Below are 18,593 nucleotides of genomic sequence, written 5' to 3'. Positions count from 1 at the left end.
TCAAATGGAATTTTAGTTAATTATAGTCGCTCGTGAGATATTTGACTATAGATACTGACCATTTAGCTATGATACAGTTTTATAGCAGTATATGTGTATATGTACATTACGGTCCGCGCGTCAGTTGTGGCTACCCTACAGCTAGTAAAACGTGCACTTTCTATCTCATTTTCGCGATTATAGCGCATTTGTTGTTTTACCGTTAATTAAGTGACATTCAAATGTGAAACGTCAACTGTTTTATGTGCGTAATAAAAATTCCTTTTATCTTAAGTATTTTATTATCATTAGGTAACTTACTATTTATTTTTAGTTATTATTTTTATAATCGTTTTTCAAATGAAATTCCACTTATTTTATAGAATTTTTCGCCTTTGTTGTTAAATTACATTGTTTTTTACTTAATTCGAGCATTTTTTCATCATCAAGTCTATTGACATGTGCTAAGTACCTTGTACGCTCCGAATTTAATGCTCAATATATTAACAGTATATCTAAAGGCATACATATTTACAAATTTTGCAGAATTTAACTTAAAATCTAGTAAGGAACAGTGTTTCGAATTTTGAATATCGAATTTACCTTTTTTGATGACAGTTGTCGAAATTTGGTTCAACAACTTTCAACGTGACGACAATTGGTTTTTAACTGGGGTGGCCCGAAAGAGGCTATGAGGTCATATGTGATGCAGGATATATACTGCTGGAATTTCTGCGTCGTTTCGTGACCGAGGCAAAACATGGTATCAATTGGGGCACACCAGAGATTAAGAAAGAGTCAAAACAGTGGACTTCCTCCGGCGAACCTGCTTAAAAGAAGGCGCGGACTGTGCTATCAGTCTGAAAAGTGACAGCCACCGTTTCCAGAGATTCATAAGTTGGACTCCATAACCACTGCTTTGGGAAGATAACAAAAAATGCTCACAGGTGTCTACTATTCCGAATTATTGCGATGATTCGACGCCGAATTATAGACCCAATTAACGAAGATAAAAGTGATATTCAACCATGACAACCTCCGCTGTAACTAAGGCGTAATTGGTTAAACAAGCTTGCGTACTGCTGCCACATCGGCAGTGTTTTTCAGATTTGGCTCGGTACGACATTTTTTTTTTTGATGCTAAACATAAAAACGTCATTCATAGTCGAGCAGAAATTTGCAGAAGACCAACTTTGTAGAACTTCAGTAAACGTATTTTTTGAAACGGATCAAAAAAGTTGGATCTGAGTTTGTTGAGAAATAAATAGAAATTTTCTAAAACTTGCCGTTTTTTTTTGTTGACTAAGTACTTTTCAGACCGTCTCGTATTTCGCTTCTTTAAACACTTTATTTCCTTCAGGAAGTTAAATAAAATCTTTAAAAGTCACGCTTGATGTATTTTAATACTACAATTTCTAAACTGTCTTCGATTTTCTAATTTTAAACGATTTCTCCCCACTGTAATTAACTTAATCCCTGAATACACCATAAGACACCACTACACCGCTCAGCACTTTTTTATGAGTTGCATATCCTTTCACTTTCACCCCTATTCTGGCACGGTTTTTGTCTCAATCACTGACCCACCCGCGAATCGACCCAAAACAATACACCACCGCACCGCCAAACCACACCTGGCGCTAATCCGTTGCAAACAAAATGGTTCATTAATCCAAAGTCACTTCACTACATTTGACTGACACAGCGTTTAGACCCCAACGAAGGTCTGCCAGCTTGACGGCTTGACGGGCTGTCCTGCTTTCACAATGGCTTACAACAATAGCAACAATACGGTGAAAGACAGCTGAAATGCTTATGCGCTCGTATACACCCACACTAAACAGGTGTGAAATGCAGGAGAGCAGGAGAGCGCAAACAATGACGACGCGACGGCTTGGAGGCGGCTAAGTATACCATACTTGTATATACGTATGTAAATAAGTAAATTTTGTTTTAGCTAAAAAGTGGATTTCGCTTGAGTTTGTAAGCCATACAGCCATGGTATACATACATATACCTAAACATATATGTGCCTTTGCAAGCTTATTTGCTATGAAAATACGCCAGCGTTTAATAGCAGCTGTCGCCCCGTTGCGGCCGCCTTCAACCGCTATCTGCTTATGCTTTCCTACAATTTTTCCGATTTCATTACTATTTACATTATCTTTTTTGCTTTTGTTGTTTGCCTTCACTTTAAGTTGGCTATTTCAGCTTAGTGGCAGTTGTTAGTTAGTTCGGTTGGTAATTAACACCGTTGCGTAATGCGGCGTATCGAAGCCTGTCTAGTGTCTGATGCCTGCACCAGCCGTCTCCCCACCAGCCAGTACACATTCAATACAAAGTGGTCTGCTATATAAACTTCCAATGCCGTTGAGGCGCCACTTCCGCACCACCAGCAATTTACCACAAAACTGCAATGCATTCAAACAAACTGCATTCCATTCGGGCAGCATTCGGTGGATGGAGTATGCTTAACTGTATGTGTGCCTAACTGTAAGCTACCAATGCTATTGTTTGTGTTTCATTTAAGATGGGGGAACTTTACGTCTATTTACTGTATTTATCTCCGCTTTGTGTTAATGCTTCTCAGCTTTCTTTATTTTCCGTTTAGCAAATGAGCGATTTACGATTTATTTTGCTTAGTTTACTTGCTTTAGTATTCCAAAGTTGACTGGGTGACCTCGCATAACGTAGCAGATTAGAACACCACATACCCAAATGAATATTTAATATGGAAATTATAGCGTTGTTAAGTTTTGTCCGACTTTCTCTTCGCATTTAGGGGGGAAATCTAATATTATTCGATAAAGGCAAACTTCCTCACTTTTAAAAGATTTCGTAAGAATTTTTTGAAAAGAACGTTTATGTAAACAATTTAAATTTTCAGCAACTTGTTGTATAATTTCGAAAATTTATCGATTTTTCGAATTCATATATAATTGGTGCGGTCGCTTGGAGCCTATTTGGAAATATATTTAAAAGTTTTCTATAAAATTTAGAAAACTCGTGAGCCACTACAGTTTTACAAATACTTTTTGGTACACATATTTTCCTATAACATAGATATAATTTGGAATATTATTGGAATTAAAAATATGGATAATATACATACCTATATATGGTATACTTGTAGAACAGTGCAGAAGCCTTTGGAAATGTTTAAAAGTGAAAGAAATTCTAGTAGGTTGAAACCCATTGGAAAAAACAAATAATAGAACAAAATTGAAAAGAAATATAATTTACTGGCAATCTGTGGTCGGGAGGAGGATGGGGAGGTGCGTAGATGAATTTTTAAGGGTTTAAAACTACAAGTCCTATAGAAAAAATTCATATGGCAAAGATATAGGTAATGATATAAAGATAGGTAAGGATATAGGTAATGAAAATATCTATAACTTTGGTTAAAAGACTTTTCTCACATAACTTCAAAGTTTGTGGGAAGAATTCAAAAATCATATTTTAGAGTTATTTGTTTTTATCTTGGACAAAAATGTTTTTTCTTTCATGAAATTTGGTATAAACCTACCTTCTTATGTCACACTCTTCTCTTTTTTATTTCAAATAATAAGAAGGAAATCTTATTTCGACTGTAACTCGAAAAAAACCCAAAAAATTAAAAAAAAATTCTGACGGGAGAAATTTTTTTTTAACAATCAGTAAGGTTTATGTTTGTTGCGACTTCTACATTCTTGATAGTATAAATAACATATATGTACATTACTTTTGTTCAGATAATATGAAAAAATACCTTACATTCTAATAAAAACCACTTTCTGGGTCAGGTTAGGTCGTGGGAGTTGATCCAAACTCGATGAATCTCGCTTGAACAGAAATTCGTCCTTTGTGTTACTCAAAAACTCCTAAGCGGTAGCGTTTTTGAGGTCCTTTTAAACAAATTTTTCTAATAAAATCAAATACGAGAAAATACAGCACTAAAAGAACATCAAATAAGGGTATTTTTTATGTATCAATTAATTGAATAATTACTTAAATCATCCACAGCAACCGATATTATTTCGAATAAAGCTTTCAAAATGTCTCCAATTAATTAAATCCTTAATATTACTTAAATGAAGCTCAACATAGAATATAAATATAGCTTAAAAGAAATGGACGGAATAACAGTGTTAGTGTGGAAAACTCCATACGATAATTTAAATGCTACCAAAATGATATTTATCCTCGCCCTAAGCCCAATAAATCTTTATACCAAATTATCACCCCATTACAATTTACGCACTTTATCGTCTACCGTTTTGTGGATTTCTAGACAAAAAAATTCGACATAAATTGCATACGATCAAACCAATTCAATCAAATTGGAAACCAAAATTTAAAATCAGGAGACTAAATAAATAGGCATGAGGGTGCGCTTGGTACTCTGAAAAATAAGTTATTAGACAGCGCTACGAAAATCTCTCCAAATATGAGTTCTTAATTGTAACGGGAAAGTCCTCCGCGTTACAGTATTCTATTTTTTTCCTATTATTCGATAAAAAAATCATAGTTCGCTTCCAACTACTTGAAAAAATATTTTGGTTCATAGGTTTTGTTGTTGAAGTTTGACGTATTGCAATACTTACAGTTTCATAGGAAATTTACTGAAGAAAACATTTTTTTTTTATGAGAAACCATTTTTGTAGAGCTGTAAATTTCCTACAAAACTATGAGTTTTTCAATTCAAAAGGTTTTTTTTTTCATTGAGTTCAAAATTTTTCCCAGATCCAGAAAAAATCGTTTTTTCTTTAAAAATTTACTTCCCACAATTAAATGCATAGTCGAGTAGAACTTTATAGCTTGCACGGTCGTAATAATTTTACATTTAAAGCTCCATAAATTTCTGAAAATAGGGTACTACACTTCAAAAAGTGCGCTTGCAATAAAAACCAATGAAAATTGCGAACAAATTTGCTAAACGGCGAAAAGCATTAAAGACAGCAGAGCGAAACGGCAGAGAGTGCCATTGGAAAAAGCAAAAAACAAGAACAAAAATTAAACCAAATTAAGTATCTACTTGTTGAAAGGGAGCTCAAAATACGCTTATATACAAGTGTTCTATATACAAATATGCACATATGTACTTATGTACTTATGTACTTACATATGTAAGAGTACAACACAGTTATATAATACTAGAATTTATATGCTTAGACTCTGTCTTACCCCTCAGTCGCACAGCAGAGAAAAGCAATAAAATCGAGTAGAAATTGTTGCAAGCAAGTGTTGCACACCAACGGCAAGCAGCACGCACATGCAACAAAGCGCTAAATACTCATCTATATACGAGTACATACATATGTACATTCACTCTTAAATTTCTTAATGTTTCAGCGTAACACGCACACTCTCTCAAGTTGATGTGTGCTTCATTCAGCTCCTTGGAAAACGGTTGTGAGTAACACTTGCGACCAAGGCAAGGTAAGACAGTGCAAAATGTTAGTGTAAGCTTATTCCTCCCACGATTGCGTAGTTTTTATTGTTGTCGCTTTTTTGCTATTATGCTTGTCAGCTTAACTGCGTTCAATTTTATTGCTACAAACTATTTTAAATACTACCTGCTGCTTAATACCTTGCGGCTCCACAGCTCTTCCACCCGCTCTACAGCTCCCTTGATGCGTTTGCGTGCGAATATTTTATTAGAACTTGAAATTTTTTTTTTTTAAGTTGTTGAAATTTCAATTTCAGAAGCGTACACTCTCGTTGAGCATAAGTGTTTCTTGGCAGACACCTATGTTCATGTGTATGCAAAATTATCACGAAAATTTAAAAATGTAATATTCGAACCTTGGTATATAATTTTAAAGATATAGGTGTATATACTTAACCAAAGCACTTTATTTGTCATATAATACTAAGGCCTAGATATGAAGCAATGCTAAGTATTTATTATTTTTTAGGTATTATAATTTATTATTTTGAACAAATGTGCTTACAAACCTATGTTACACAAAAAATCTAAACACTTTCAACAAAAAAAAACTGAAACTTGTTTAATTTGAGGTTAGAATATTACGATGCGATCTATTTCTACCCTCTAAGAGTGTTTAATAACCCGATGTACATAAGAGAGCAGATAGGAATCACATTTCCCTGATACGACGAGGAATGTTGTACGATGGAGTCTCTGATTTTATACTCGAATCTGCTATCGGAAAATTGTTATAAGAAGGCAACGACAAATTTAACAAGCTGAACACAACAATTGCTTACACCTTCAATGAATTATGCCAATTTATGCGACTTCTACCAGTTGTATATTCGATTTGCCATTCTCACTTCACTTAGGCGAATTGAAGCAGTTTTTTTTGACAGTAGCATTTCTCTGATAAATAAACCTTTTTTAACACAATTTAGCCTCGGAATAATATTTAAAAATTATATAGCGAAAAAATCAGAAATAAATTAATAATACTGGTCTGTTCCTACTTCATTTCCATCGCTTTCTTATAATTACGAAAAGTACTTAACATAACAATAATAGCGCATATGTGTGTCAAGTCGTCAAAAGGTTTGTGACCCAGGGACAATCACTCTATACCATCGTTTTTGTACAATAAACACAATTAAATGTAGCCATATTTTTATAAGCATATCTGTCATCTATCATTTAAGTATTAAAAGCACCTACAAATGTATGCATATTCACAACACTTCAGAGCCCCCGACCCCTTTCAATAACTGCGCAACAACAATCGATCTTATCAAATGGCCGCGCTTCAAAAGCGTACACCGAGCGTTGCGATTTTTTTGTTGTGTTTCTTTTTGATGCAATTTATTTTTATATTTTTTGTTTTTGTTTTAACATTTTTTGTAGTTATCATAAATTTAGAATAGAAGTGTCATTGTGGATGCCACACATCAATGCTGACGGTAATGGTGGCAAAAAAAAAGACATAACAACAAAAACAACAAGCAGCGAACAAAAGCGCTAGCGGTCAGCAGAGCGATATTGATATGGTGAATGATACCCAACAGTTGGAGGTTAGAGGAAAATAGGTAATATGTACATACATATGTATGTATGTGCATTGCAAGGGAATGTGTTGCCTGCCTGGTGTGTGCAGCATTTAATTATGGAGTAGTATTGCAGGCCGCCGGTTTGGTGACACTGCAAGTTCTCTCATACGCTATTTGTGTCTCGGGTGTATGTGGGCTAATTTTGCGTCACTCAAGCATGGCGAACTTGCATACGTGGACTAACATATATATAAACATACATCTACATAGATCGTGTAGATAATTGCGTACGTGGTACCCAACAAAGGCCTTCGATACAAATATTAAAATATTGATCGCGTATACAGTTTATTTTATAATAATATTTTTTTTTTTAAACTTTTCTTATGATATATGTATAATAATTTAACAAAAAGGAGGTACCAGTGGAAATATATACAAAGTTAAAAGAAAAATGGGACAAAATATCTCATGAAACGGTTGTTTTAGGATATCTCTAATTTTTTTGCCAATTTAATTGCGTTATAAAAGCATCTTGTTCGATTCGTAACATTTCTTGTTCATATTTAAACATCGAAGAACATTTTTTTTTCGTTTTATAATATATATGTTTTTAAGTTTTATAATGTGTATAAAAACTAATTGAGATCGTTTCATTAAATAAAGTAATTCGTATAAAGTTAACAGCGCCATCTAGGTATCCGTTTATTTTGGTTGTTTTAGACCTAACGAAAAAGGAAGAAATTCAACAATCTGATCAACTATCTTTATTAATGACGGTACAAAAGAAAGAAAGCTGCGGATTCTCTTGTAGATATTTTTATCGTTTACTGCATTTTATTCACCTTTATATGAAAAATATATATCATTAATTTTTTGGAAAATTTGTATACAAATTTTTTTTAAAGAAAATTAAAACAAAAATTTACATATAACTTAAACATTATATATATTGTATATGCTTTGTTCACACAATCGAAGTAAATACTTTTTTTACTTTATACTCGCTCTGGAAACCGCATACACATTGAAGTCATCAAGGTGAAAAATTATCCATAAAAATTATGCAGTGGCGCATTAACAACAGCGGAGCTCACTGACCATAATTTTCGCAAAAATGTGTGCGCGCTCATTTTTGCACACAAAAACAAAAACACGCCGCGACGACGGGTTCCCCCTACCGCCGCAATGGCAGCTAATTGCGAACGCGTTGGGATCAAAAACGAAAACAACAAGTGCGCTTTATTAAAACTCAGCGTTTAGGTGGCAGCACAAAGTACATACTGTGCCGATACAGCGCTACGCTTGTCGCGCACGTTGAATGCAACAAAGTATGCAACAACAAGAGAAACGGGAAATTAACCATTTTTACTCGCTGCTGCATTTCAGATGCTTGTAGATCACTCCAGAATGATTATTGACATAATTGCGAGTTGAGTGACGAGCGGCGGCAAGCAAGTGCAGCGTGGCATTGTTTTTGCCAACCGCTTGTAGATATGCCGCGGAGTTTTCCGCCAATCCACACACCTGCTGTTGTCGTCGACACTGTGCAACGATATTTGCGCTAATTAAATATGCAAAGTTTTTGTTGTTGTTTTTACTGCAGCTTGTTGTTGTTGTTGCTGTTGCTGTTATTTGTTTATATTAATATCTCTCATTACTGTTGTTGTAACAAATTTTTTCGTTGATTATTCGCCGCGCAATTACGCGCTTCAGTTGCATAGTTAAGCAGGAGAGCGAAGAGGAAGTAAGAAAATCGTTTAATGGTGAGTGCATTGCATATTTAAAGGCGCTGTAACGTTAATATCATATTTTAGTCATAAATCGTCGCTGCTCAAGTAGCAAAAGTAGGGTTAGTGGTTGTGTGGTTAAATGAAGAAGTTGGCTACTCGCCTACTTTGTATATTCAGTAAATAAATACACATATACATACATACAAATGTAGTGAGAGGGTTCTTTGAGGCAGATGCCAAGCTGCTGATAAGTCTGGAAAATTGTACGAAAACACTCTTGTATATATACATCTTACGTCTGGCGTTCACAAGAGAACTAATAACTTATAAAATTATAATATTTAATGCCTTGAGACGTGTATGGAATGCGATGAACATTCTTTAATGTTCACTTAAGTTACATACTTGATGCTATTTAGTCATCCATACTCGGACCTAAATGCACATCAGTCAATAATTTAATATTTTTATTTTTTTTTTATGTTTTTTTTTTGAAAGTCGAAATTATTGGCACCGAAATTTGCACTCAGAACGTCTGCTGAAATAGCTCCAGGATATAAAATTTTGCAAAAATAACTTTCTCTTGACGCTTACTCTTTTTCTCAAACAATCGACCATTCACAATCAGCAACCAAGATACTATATTTCAATCATAATCCTTTGTTAAACCTCAAACTTTACAGATCTTAAAATCAAAAAAATATTTGGTCCGGTTATAAGAAATTTTTATGTATTTCAATTTCGATTATTTTAGCAATAAAATACTCATAAATTAAGAAAAAACGTTAACATCGGCTGCACCGAAGTTATAATACCCTTGACAGCTATAATACTCACTATGCTATAGTTGCTCCATCTGAACAATTTGTTCGGAGATTGTACCGCTTCCGTGAACAACAGTTCATGTCAAGTTTCGAGAAGATATCTCTACAAAAAAAGTTTTCCAAACAGGAACTTGATATTGATAATTCAGTTTGATTTAATAATTTAATTTATATGGCACCTATATTCTATAGTGGTCCGATCTGAAAAAATTATTCGGATATTATAGCGTCACCTTAGAAAATATTTTATGCCAAATTTTGCGAAGATATCTTGTGAAATTTTTCCTGGGTAAATTTTGGAATAGCAATCTCCGAATTTCGTGCTGAAATGAGTATGTGCGAATGGTGGTTCTACAGATTAAGAAAGTATATACATTTAGTTCCCGCTGACTTATGGTTTTTGAGATTTTTGCATTTCAAGTTCAATAATTCCACTATTAAAAGTGCTTGTTTCTTGGATTTATAATGGATTATACCATCAATACAAAATTCATAATCGTGTGATAAAAACGCAAACCCCTTCAATATTTATTTTCTCTTTGTAAGTCTCGGTTTTTTCCTTACAAAAACTTGATTTTGATAATTCATGTTGTATGGCAGCTATATGCTACAGTTATAGTATAGGCCGATATCAGAGGTTCTGACAAATGAGTAGCTTCTTGGTAAGAAAAGGACGTTAGCAGAATTTCAGATCAATATCTCAAAAACTGAGGGACTAGTTTTTCTGTATACAGACAGTCGGATATAGCTAAATCGACTCAGCTGGTCACGCTGGTCATTTATACAGATGTACATATATATTTTATAGGCTCTCCGACGTTTCTCTTTGGGTGTAACAAACATCGTGGTAACCTTAATACACCCTGTTCAGCATACAAATATAAGAAAAACTCTTAGTTTAATTTTTAGAAGGGGGAACCTTCAAAGTTCTATCAGAACTCATATTTTCACGTGAAACCTTCTTATACAATTGTTATATTATACTATGATTATCGGAAATAAAAAAATAATAGTTTTCTCACTAAGCAATTCAATTCATAGGTTATGATAAATTTGTAAGCAACATTCGGTATAGAACATAATATCTATGGATTAAATGGATTCAAAATTCGTTTCTGAAGTTCCAAGAGTCAGCAAACTTAAACTTCAACGAATACCGAAAGCGTAGAGTTTTAGATCTACTGTTCGCGCACAACTTTTAGTCTCTATTTGAAAGTAATCTAGAGACTTAAAGTAGCCCGACGATCTTTATGCAACCTGACATACATTTACAACTATTCAAAACTCCAAAATTTAAGCTAAAATTATTGATATTCGGATACGGAAAATTCATTGGGTGCTATACAGGAAATCATTATGCAAAAACTGATATCCAAGATAGGGGATTAGGCAAATTATAGCAAAAGCAAGTATCAAAAGAAAAAAAATATCCCAGAAATTCGATAAATAAAGTTATTTCTAGTATACTGCAAATATTAACAAAGGAAGTTAGTCAGCGGGTCACACTGGGAGCGATCAGACTACTAAAGAAGCCATTAAGGAGAAAAATGAATAACATTTGCCACCAGCTAAGCTGAAGTCAACACAAAACATGAAAAATAATCAATTTCAGTTCGTAACTTAATTCATAACTACTCAAATGTACCATAAATAAAGGTTTTGTCGGTGTATATTAAATAATCAGCACTTATGAGCTTGCAAACAGAAAAGTCAAAACAAATCTCAAGTGGCGTCAACTGACAGCAAACAAAATCTCCCATTGGGCAGAGCAGATGAGATATGGCACAACAACAGGAACCACTACAAGTGAGAGAACAATGCAGCGCCCAGTAGCGGCTATTTGCCAGGCAATTTGGCGAGCGAGCCATCAGCCAGGCTGTTAGCAAATCAAACAAATGAATACTGTCACAAAAACAATCACACATCATTAAACATATGGACGATAACAAAAACAACACTATAAATAAAAAAGTTTCAATTTTTTATAAAAGGCGCTTGCCTACAGGCTTACATATTGTATCCTTTACAATATGCGCTGTTGTTGTTGCTTTGGTTCTTGTTTTTGTATTAATACCAAACCCCCAAATTCATTTCCACTTATTTTTATACCCCGAACAAGGTATATTAAGTTTGCCTTGAATTTTGTAACACCCACAAGGAAACGTCGGAAACCTTATAAAGAACATACATACATACATATGTATATTTATATAAATGATCAGCGTGACAAACTGTTTTTGAGATGGCGTTCTAAAACTTTGCACATTTTAGTTTCTCCTCAAGAAACTGCTTATTTGTAAGAACCGTCGATATCGGACCACTGTAGCATATAGCTGCCAAACAAACTGAACGATCGGAATCAAGTGCTTATATGAAAAACTTTCCTATATGACAAGGTATCTTCACGAAAATTGATAAACATTGTCATCTTAGACAACGGTACAATGTCCAAAAAAATAGTTCGGTTGGGATCACTATAGCATCACTATGGCAGCTACATACAAACCGGATGATCAAAATATATATATATATAAATATAAATAGATAAATATCTTTTTATACCCTTTTATGCTATAAGAAATGCAGCTGTGAAGGGTATTATAGCTTCGGTGCAGCCGAATTTAACGTTTATTTTCTAGTTTTTTTATTGCATACAATTAAGCGGGTGTTAATGCGTTGCCAGCAAGTGGAAAGGTTGACTTAATCACACGCACACACACACGCACATCGCGGACTTTTACAAAAAACCGCTCCTGCGCAGCGCGAGTGTGGGTAGCGTGAAAATGGCTACCATTTATTAAACGCTCATTACGCGCCAATAATGACAGAGCGCCAAAATAAAAACACCATACAATCTATGCAACAACAACAGCAAAAACAGCGAACAAAACATTTGCCAATAAATACAGCAATCAGTCAAAGCCACGCCACGCCACGTGAGAATTTGTTGGCAACAGCGGCTGCTGTACGCGCTGCTAAGCGTTTGCTGTGCCTCGCTTCAAGCAACAACTCTTTCATGCTAAGTCTTGATTGTTTTTTGCAATCAGTTGCAATTACGAAGGCGTTGTAGATTGATAGTTGGTGTTGCAAGCAGCGGGTGGCATGCCACTTAGCGCCGGAAGCATCCAGAAGCAACGAGAAGGCCGTCAAATGAAAATTGCTCGCGGATTGAAATCAATATAAGATAAAGGCGGAGTCTATCTACAGCGGCAGCATCGCACACGCACTTCCCAGCAATCAAGCGCGTGAAATCAAGCAAGTGCTTGTACTCGTAATGCAGAAGTTATCTTGATTGAATGCATGTGATCTGTTGTTCAAGTTTATGATATTGCAACTTGTACAAAGAGCAGCTTCAAAAAAGTGTATTAAATTATTTTTTGAAAAAGAAATGGTATTTAAATGAAGATAAAATGCGAAACTAACGCAATTTATAATTTAATAAAATAGTTTTCCAAATCATTAAATCATCAAATTTCGAAATAAAATAAGAAAACAGTGCTTTTTAGCCACTTGGTTTGATATAAACAACCTACAAGTCGAATCAAGGTTACTTAATAAGAAAAGAATATATTTTATGCAATATGTAACTTGATGTTGATCTGTGAGTTTGTATGGCAGCTATATGCTTTAATGGTGCGATCTGAATAATTTGTACGGAGATTGCATCGTTGTCTCTTGACAATAATCTCGTCAAATAAAAAAGTTTTCCAAACAAGGACTTGACTTTAATAGGTGAGTTTGTATGGCAGCTATAACCTATATTGGTCCGATATTGGTGGTTCCGACAAATTAGCAGCTTCCTACGGAAAAACCAGAACGATATATGAAAAACTGAGGCACTAATTCCTGTATATACAGACAGACGACATGGCTAAATCGGCTCAGCTCGTCCCACTGATCATTTATATACTCGTATAGACTTTATAGGGTATCCGACGTTCTCTACTGTTTATTACAAACTTCATGGCAAACTTAATATTATATATTATATAAAGTTCGAATACAAAATATAATTTTTAGCGCAGAAAACATACATACATACATATATGCTCAATGGAAAGCAATACTCAAAGACAGAAAATATATCAAATTAATTACATTATTTTCATGTGAACGGAAGAATATAAAAATTATTTTAAATATTTCTATTAAAAACAAAATTAGATTCATTTTTTTTATAAAAATTAAAAAGGATTAAAAACATTTAAGATTAATCTGCAATTAAGCAGATATTTATTTTCAAAATACTTATATTTGTTTGATTTGGAAGAAAACTTGGAACTTTTGTAAACAAATTTGAACTTAAAATTAATTTTTTTTTTTTTTAATTTTTTCACTTTCAAGTGCGAAAACGCTAAAAAAAAAAACAAAAAAAAATTATAAATACAATGAAAAATATGCAAAAAAAATGTCAGTTACACTTGAAAAAATTATTGTGTATATTTAACGTATTTTAAAATTGTTGCAAATATTAAAGTTTTGCTATTATTTTCTAATAACTATAGCTAACTAAAGGTCTTACGAAAATCTAAATTATTTTTTCTTCTTCCTAAATTTCATATACCCAAACATAAGTATGTATGGTAAGCTGATTTGCTTCTCCACTCACCTTTTGCCATTGCGTCGCCTACGCTTTGTCGCGTAGACGGTGCCCAGTTGGCTCATCGCTAACGCCGAGGAATTCGTTATGGTCGCCGTTTTGACTGCGTTCTCGCTGCGTAGCTGCAGATCCCAAGCGCCTCTTAAAAAGGCGCGGCGGCGTTTGCTACCACTTCTGCTGTTGATGCTTCAACAGCGGAAAAAGGTGCAATTGCAAAGTCTCACCTTCCCGCAAGCTCTGCTTCCACGCACACTTCAAATTCACTGTTTTATTGTTGGCTGTGTCTTTGAGGCAATTTATGTGTGTTTTCTTTGTTTTTTTACTCTTTATGTTGCTTATTGAGAGATAAGCTCGCGACCCAATACACTTTGCAGCTTCTAAGGCTGCCTTTTTTCAGCAGTTGCTTTAGTATTGTTAGCGGTTGTTGTTGTTTTTGTTACGACGCCTTTTTTTTGCTATATCTACAGTTGCAATCTGCTTTTAGCTACATTCGCTTAGCAAGTGATTTTTCAATACTTTTTGGGCATACAGATATATCTCATTTGTTGTTGTTGTCATATCACTTTGTACATGTATGTATTTATTTTGCTGTGTTGAACTTTTATTTATTGGCTACGATTTATTGGTTGATATTCATTGATTTTATATATTTTTTACAGTCTTTTTTACTTGCTGTCGATTTTCTAGTTGTTGTTGTTGCTTCGCATTTAATTAGTAAGTCATTATAAATTGTTGGAATTTACTGGAATTTTTGAGTATTGTTTAAAAATTAATTAACTTAAAAAAAAAACATTGCAAAGTAATGCAATGAAAAGCAAAAATGTAAAAGATTTTGAAACTTTTCAGAATTTTTTTTTCAAAACATTTTAAAGTTTTGAGTTAATATATTTTTAAGATTATTACTTTGAGGTAATATGGGTTAATAAATAGAAAACATAACTGCATCAGTCTGTATGTTTTGACGCTAATACAATATTTCAGTGACAAGTAAAATTCAATAAAGCAATAATATACCTATATGGAAAAAAAATATTTTACCCTTTTCGATTTATGCGTTTTTTAATTTTTATGCTAAATGTAAACTTTTTCTTACGATTTTTTATTCCTACAGACTGTTTCTCATTTCTTTAACGGCGGCTGTGTTTTGAGATTTCATATTTTGACTTTTTGAGATAATATATAGCTAGAAACTAAATATCATCGGTTTCGAAATTTTTTTTCAGTTTTCCACCCACTAAATTTCCAAAAAAAAATATATTTTTCTACAATAACCGGAGAGTGTTTAAAAAAATTTAAAGAAATCAAAGCAAAAAAATGTATACCTCAATATTTTTCCAAATTTTTTGTTTTTTGAAAAATTAAATTTTTAAATAAAACTAAAAAAAATAGTTTATGTATAATTACAACAATTATGATATTATTAATTTTGGTTTAATTATAAAACACCTTCCAAACTTAATTTTTTTAAAAAGTTAATTTAAAATTTTGATTATATTGGTTTAAGTCCAACTTTAAAGCACCTCACACGTTATTTCCATCCCATAAGGCAAAATTTTATAAGGTAATTATGATCTTTTTTTGTATTAATTTTCAATTTGTATCATAAGTTAGTAAGCAACATTAATAATTCTAAAAAAAATATTTTTCTTTATAATTGTATACGTTGCAGTTTACTATTACTTATCTTATATTATTATCCATAAAAATGTACGAAATATTGTTTAAAATTCAAAACCCTTATTTTTGATTATATTATTTTTAGGATAAAAATAATACAGGCTAAGTTCCAACACAACCTTTAGCCTTTTTGCAAAGAAGTATTTTACAATTCTGACAGACAAAAAGTTTACAAGTCGACTTAGTCGGTTAAAATAGTTCAACTAAAACCTTGTAAGCGATCGGACATAAAATTATATTAAATATTTAAATTGAAATATACATATTTAGGACGTCAGAACATGATTTCACTTTCAATGTTATAAAGATATTACATTTTTATATTCCCGTAGCAAAAACTTGTCGATAAACAAGTTTAAATTATGCTCAAAAACGTACATGAAAAAATAATGAGTCAGACAAAATTTTAAGAAAAAACACTTTAAAGAAATGTATGTATATAGCTTAGCTGATTGCGAAACTAGAAAAAATAGCTGCCACATTTTGCTGCAGAATTCACTGCCTGCAAAGAAGCACACTATTTTCAATACTACTCTACCGACGGGTAAATCGACTAGAGAGCAAAAATAAGTTTATTCGCTAAATAAATTTAATTTATAATAATAATTTGAATATGCTGTCACACAAACAATTTCATAATTTTTCGAGTTCTTGCACTTCGCTAATAAATATTCATAAAATATATTGCAGCGCTTTAATTTATTTCTTATTGTTTAGCGCTTTTTCACGCAGCGGAATTGTAAATAAATCACAGGCGTACACACACGCACGCACACAGGCTCTTACAAACACACATGGTGTACCACAGTTGATGATTGCGTTATTGGTGCACATTTAGATACAAATTTATTGTCAATATTGTTGTTAACTGCTGTTGTTGTTATAGCGTGGCGCCCGGTCGCTTAAAAGCGTGTTCGCACTTTTTCGCACCAATTTCTTTTCTCGACAAATTTGCAGTTATATTTTTGTGTGCTCGCATTTTCATTTTATTTTCTAACTATACATTGCTCCAGTTGTTTTTGTACACATTTTTGTTGTTGCCATTGAACCAGCATTGTATATTCCAATTTTATTTTTTATTTTCATTCAGTTTTTTCTTTTCTTCTTTTTCGCTTATTTATTTTTTTTATTGTTGTTATTGTTTGGTAGCAATTCCTTTTGATTTTTCTTGCGTGTGGCAGCCGTGACACGCAGCACTTGCGGTCTGTCTGACGCGTGTGAAACGAATACACAAAAGCGGTCTGGCCTGGCCGTGCGGCATACGCCTGGCGGCAGCGGCAGCGGTCGCGGCTGCACACAGCAGTCGTCGAATCGAATCGAATCGAAATCGTTTCGCGACTCCACCGCGCAACAACAATCACACAATAATAACAACAACTACAATTGAAACGAGAAAGAAACGCGAAAAATGCGCGATTTGCACGATTGCCAGTGTGTTTGATTGCCAGCGTTGCTGTATGCGTGTGTTGCAAACCGTTAGCTGGTAGGTGGCATGCGCGCCACCAATAAACAACTATAAAAACAAAAATTGAGTGACTAAGCGCCGCGCAGATTTGAGTGAATGAAATGAGTGAGTTCGCCCGCGCCATTGGAATAAATGTTGGTCGTTTTTCTTTAACTTTAAATAAGGGTGTGGTGCGGGGGTGGTTAAAGCGTACAATAAATACTGTTACTAATGCTACTACTGCTACTGTATCTTTGTATGTGTGTGTTTTTGATACCTAGAACAATTGAAAATATATTTAACTGTGCTTTAGGTGCATGTAGCAACACCGACGGCGGGAATTTAAGCAAAATGTTGGGAATATTTTAGTGAAAACTAGATTTTATTTTTAATTTTCAAATTACGGCAAATTAAGGAAACATTTATACCTGCGAATTATAAAATATTTTCTCTGCTTAATTCACCTTTTTTACCGTTAAAATTTGAATTCCACATACATACATGTGTACATAAATACGTATGTATGTATATACAAATTATTAAAATTTAATATCTGAAAAATGTCATATCCTGCTTCATTGCAATTTTATACAAGTTTTAGGTTATGGTTTATTGCTATTAGCAAATTAATTTTTGAAATTTTTGAGATAGACCACTTCTTGGTGTTTGAACAATATTTTCTGTTCATAATGTATGAAATAAATGAATGCCTACCAGTAAAATTGAGAAAAACATTTTGTACCGATAAATTGTAATTGGTCCTTTAAGAGGCCCATTGTGCTTTCAGTGTGTCAGGTGCACACCTAATACGCAGTATGACCCGTATACACATATGATATTTAAACTAAGACGCGGTGTCACATAGTGGTGTACGCCAGGGTTGTGAATTTTTTAATTAAAAAATTTTGTGCTAAATATTAAATTCTTATTTTATATAATGTTGGGATTAAAAATTGGATTTTAATTTTTTAAATCCCGATATTGCGATTAAAAATATTTTTTTTTTGATTTGAATGAACGCGAAGAAATTTTAATTCGAAAATATATTATTTTTTAGTTTTTAATTATATGCTTGAGATAAAAAGAGATTAAACATTTTTTTTTCAATCCGATGATTTGAATTGCAAATCTTTTTTTATTTTAGTATATAGAAGTAAATTTTGTTTTTTCCAGTAGAAACCCGCAAATCCCGTATTTGGGATTACAAAACAAAACAAAATTTAGTGCAAATGTTTATACAATTTTGTTTTTAATGCATTATTTGCAACCCTTGTGTACACACACATATATGCATGTACCGAGAAAATACATACACAACATTTTTATCATCTTAACAGCAGTTTATTATATCCGATTCAAGAAGATGTGACCAAGGCGGC

The 18,593-nt window shown here is 33.3% G+C and overlaps 1 protein-coding gene across 2 annotated transcripts in view; it reads right to left on the bottom strand.

The window, feature by feature from the left end:
* The window catches only part of ss (spineless), a 90,617-nt gene extending 75,746 nt beyond the window's left edge, over positions 1–14,871 (bottom strand). For both annotated transcript variants that reach the window (XM_070110242.1, XM_070110239.1), the window contains exon 1: positions 14,103–14,871. In XM_070110242.1, coding sequence (XP_069966343.1) covers positions 14,103–14,158 — 56 coding nt within the window. In that variant the 5' untranslated portion in view covers positions 14,159–14,871. The remainder of the gene's footprint in view (positions 1–14,102) is intronic.
* Positions 14,872–18,593: the final 3,722 nt, after the last annotated feature.

The sequence above is a fragment of the Bactrocera oleae genome, chromosome 2, assembly GCF_042242935.1.
Source record: "Bactrocera oleae isolate idBacOlea1 chromosome 2, idBacOlea1, whole genome shotgun sequence".
Lineage (NCBI taxonomy): Eukaryota > Metazoa > Arthropoda > Insecta > Diptera > Tephritidae > Bactrocera > Bactrocera oleae.
This window is presented reverse-complemented; position numbering and strand designations above follow the sequence as displayed.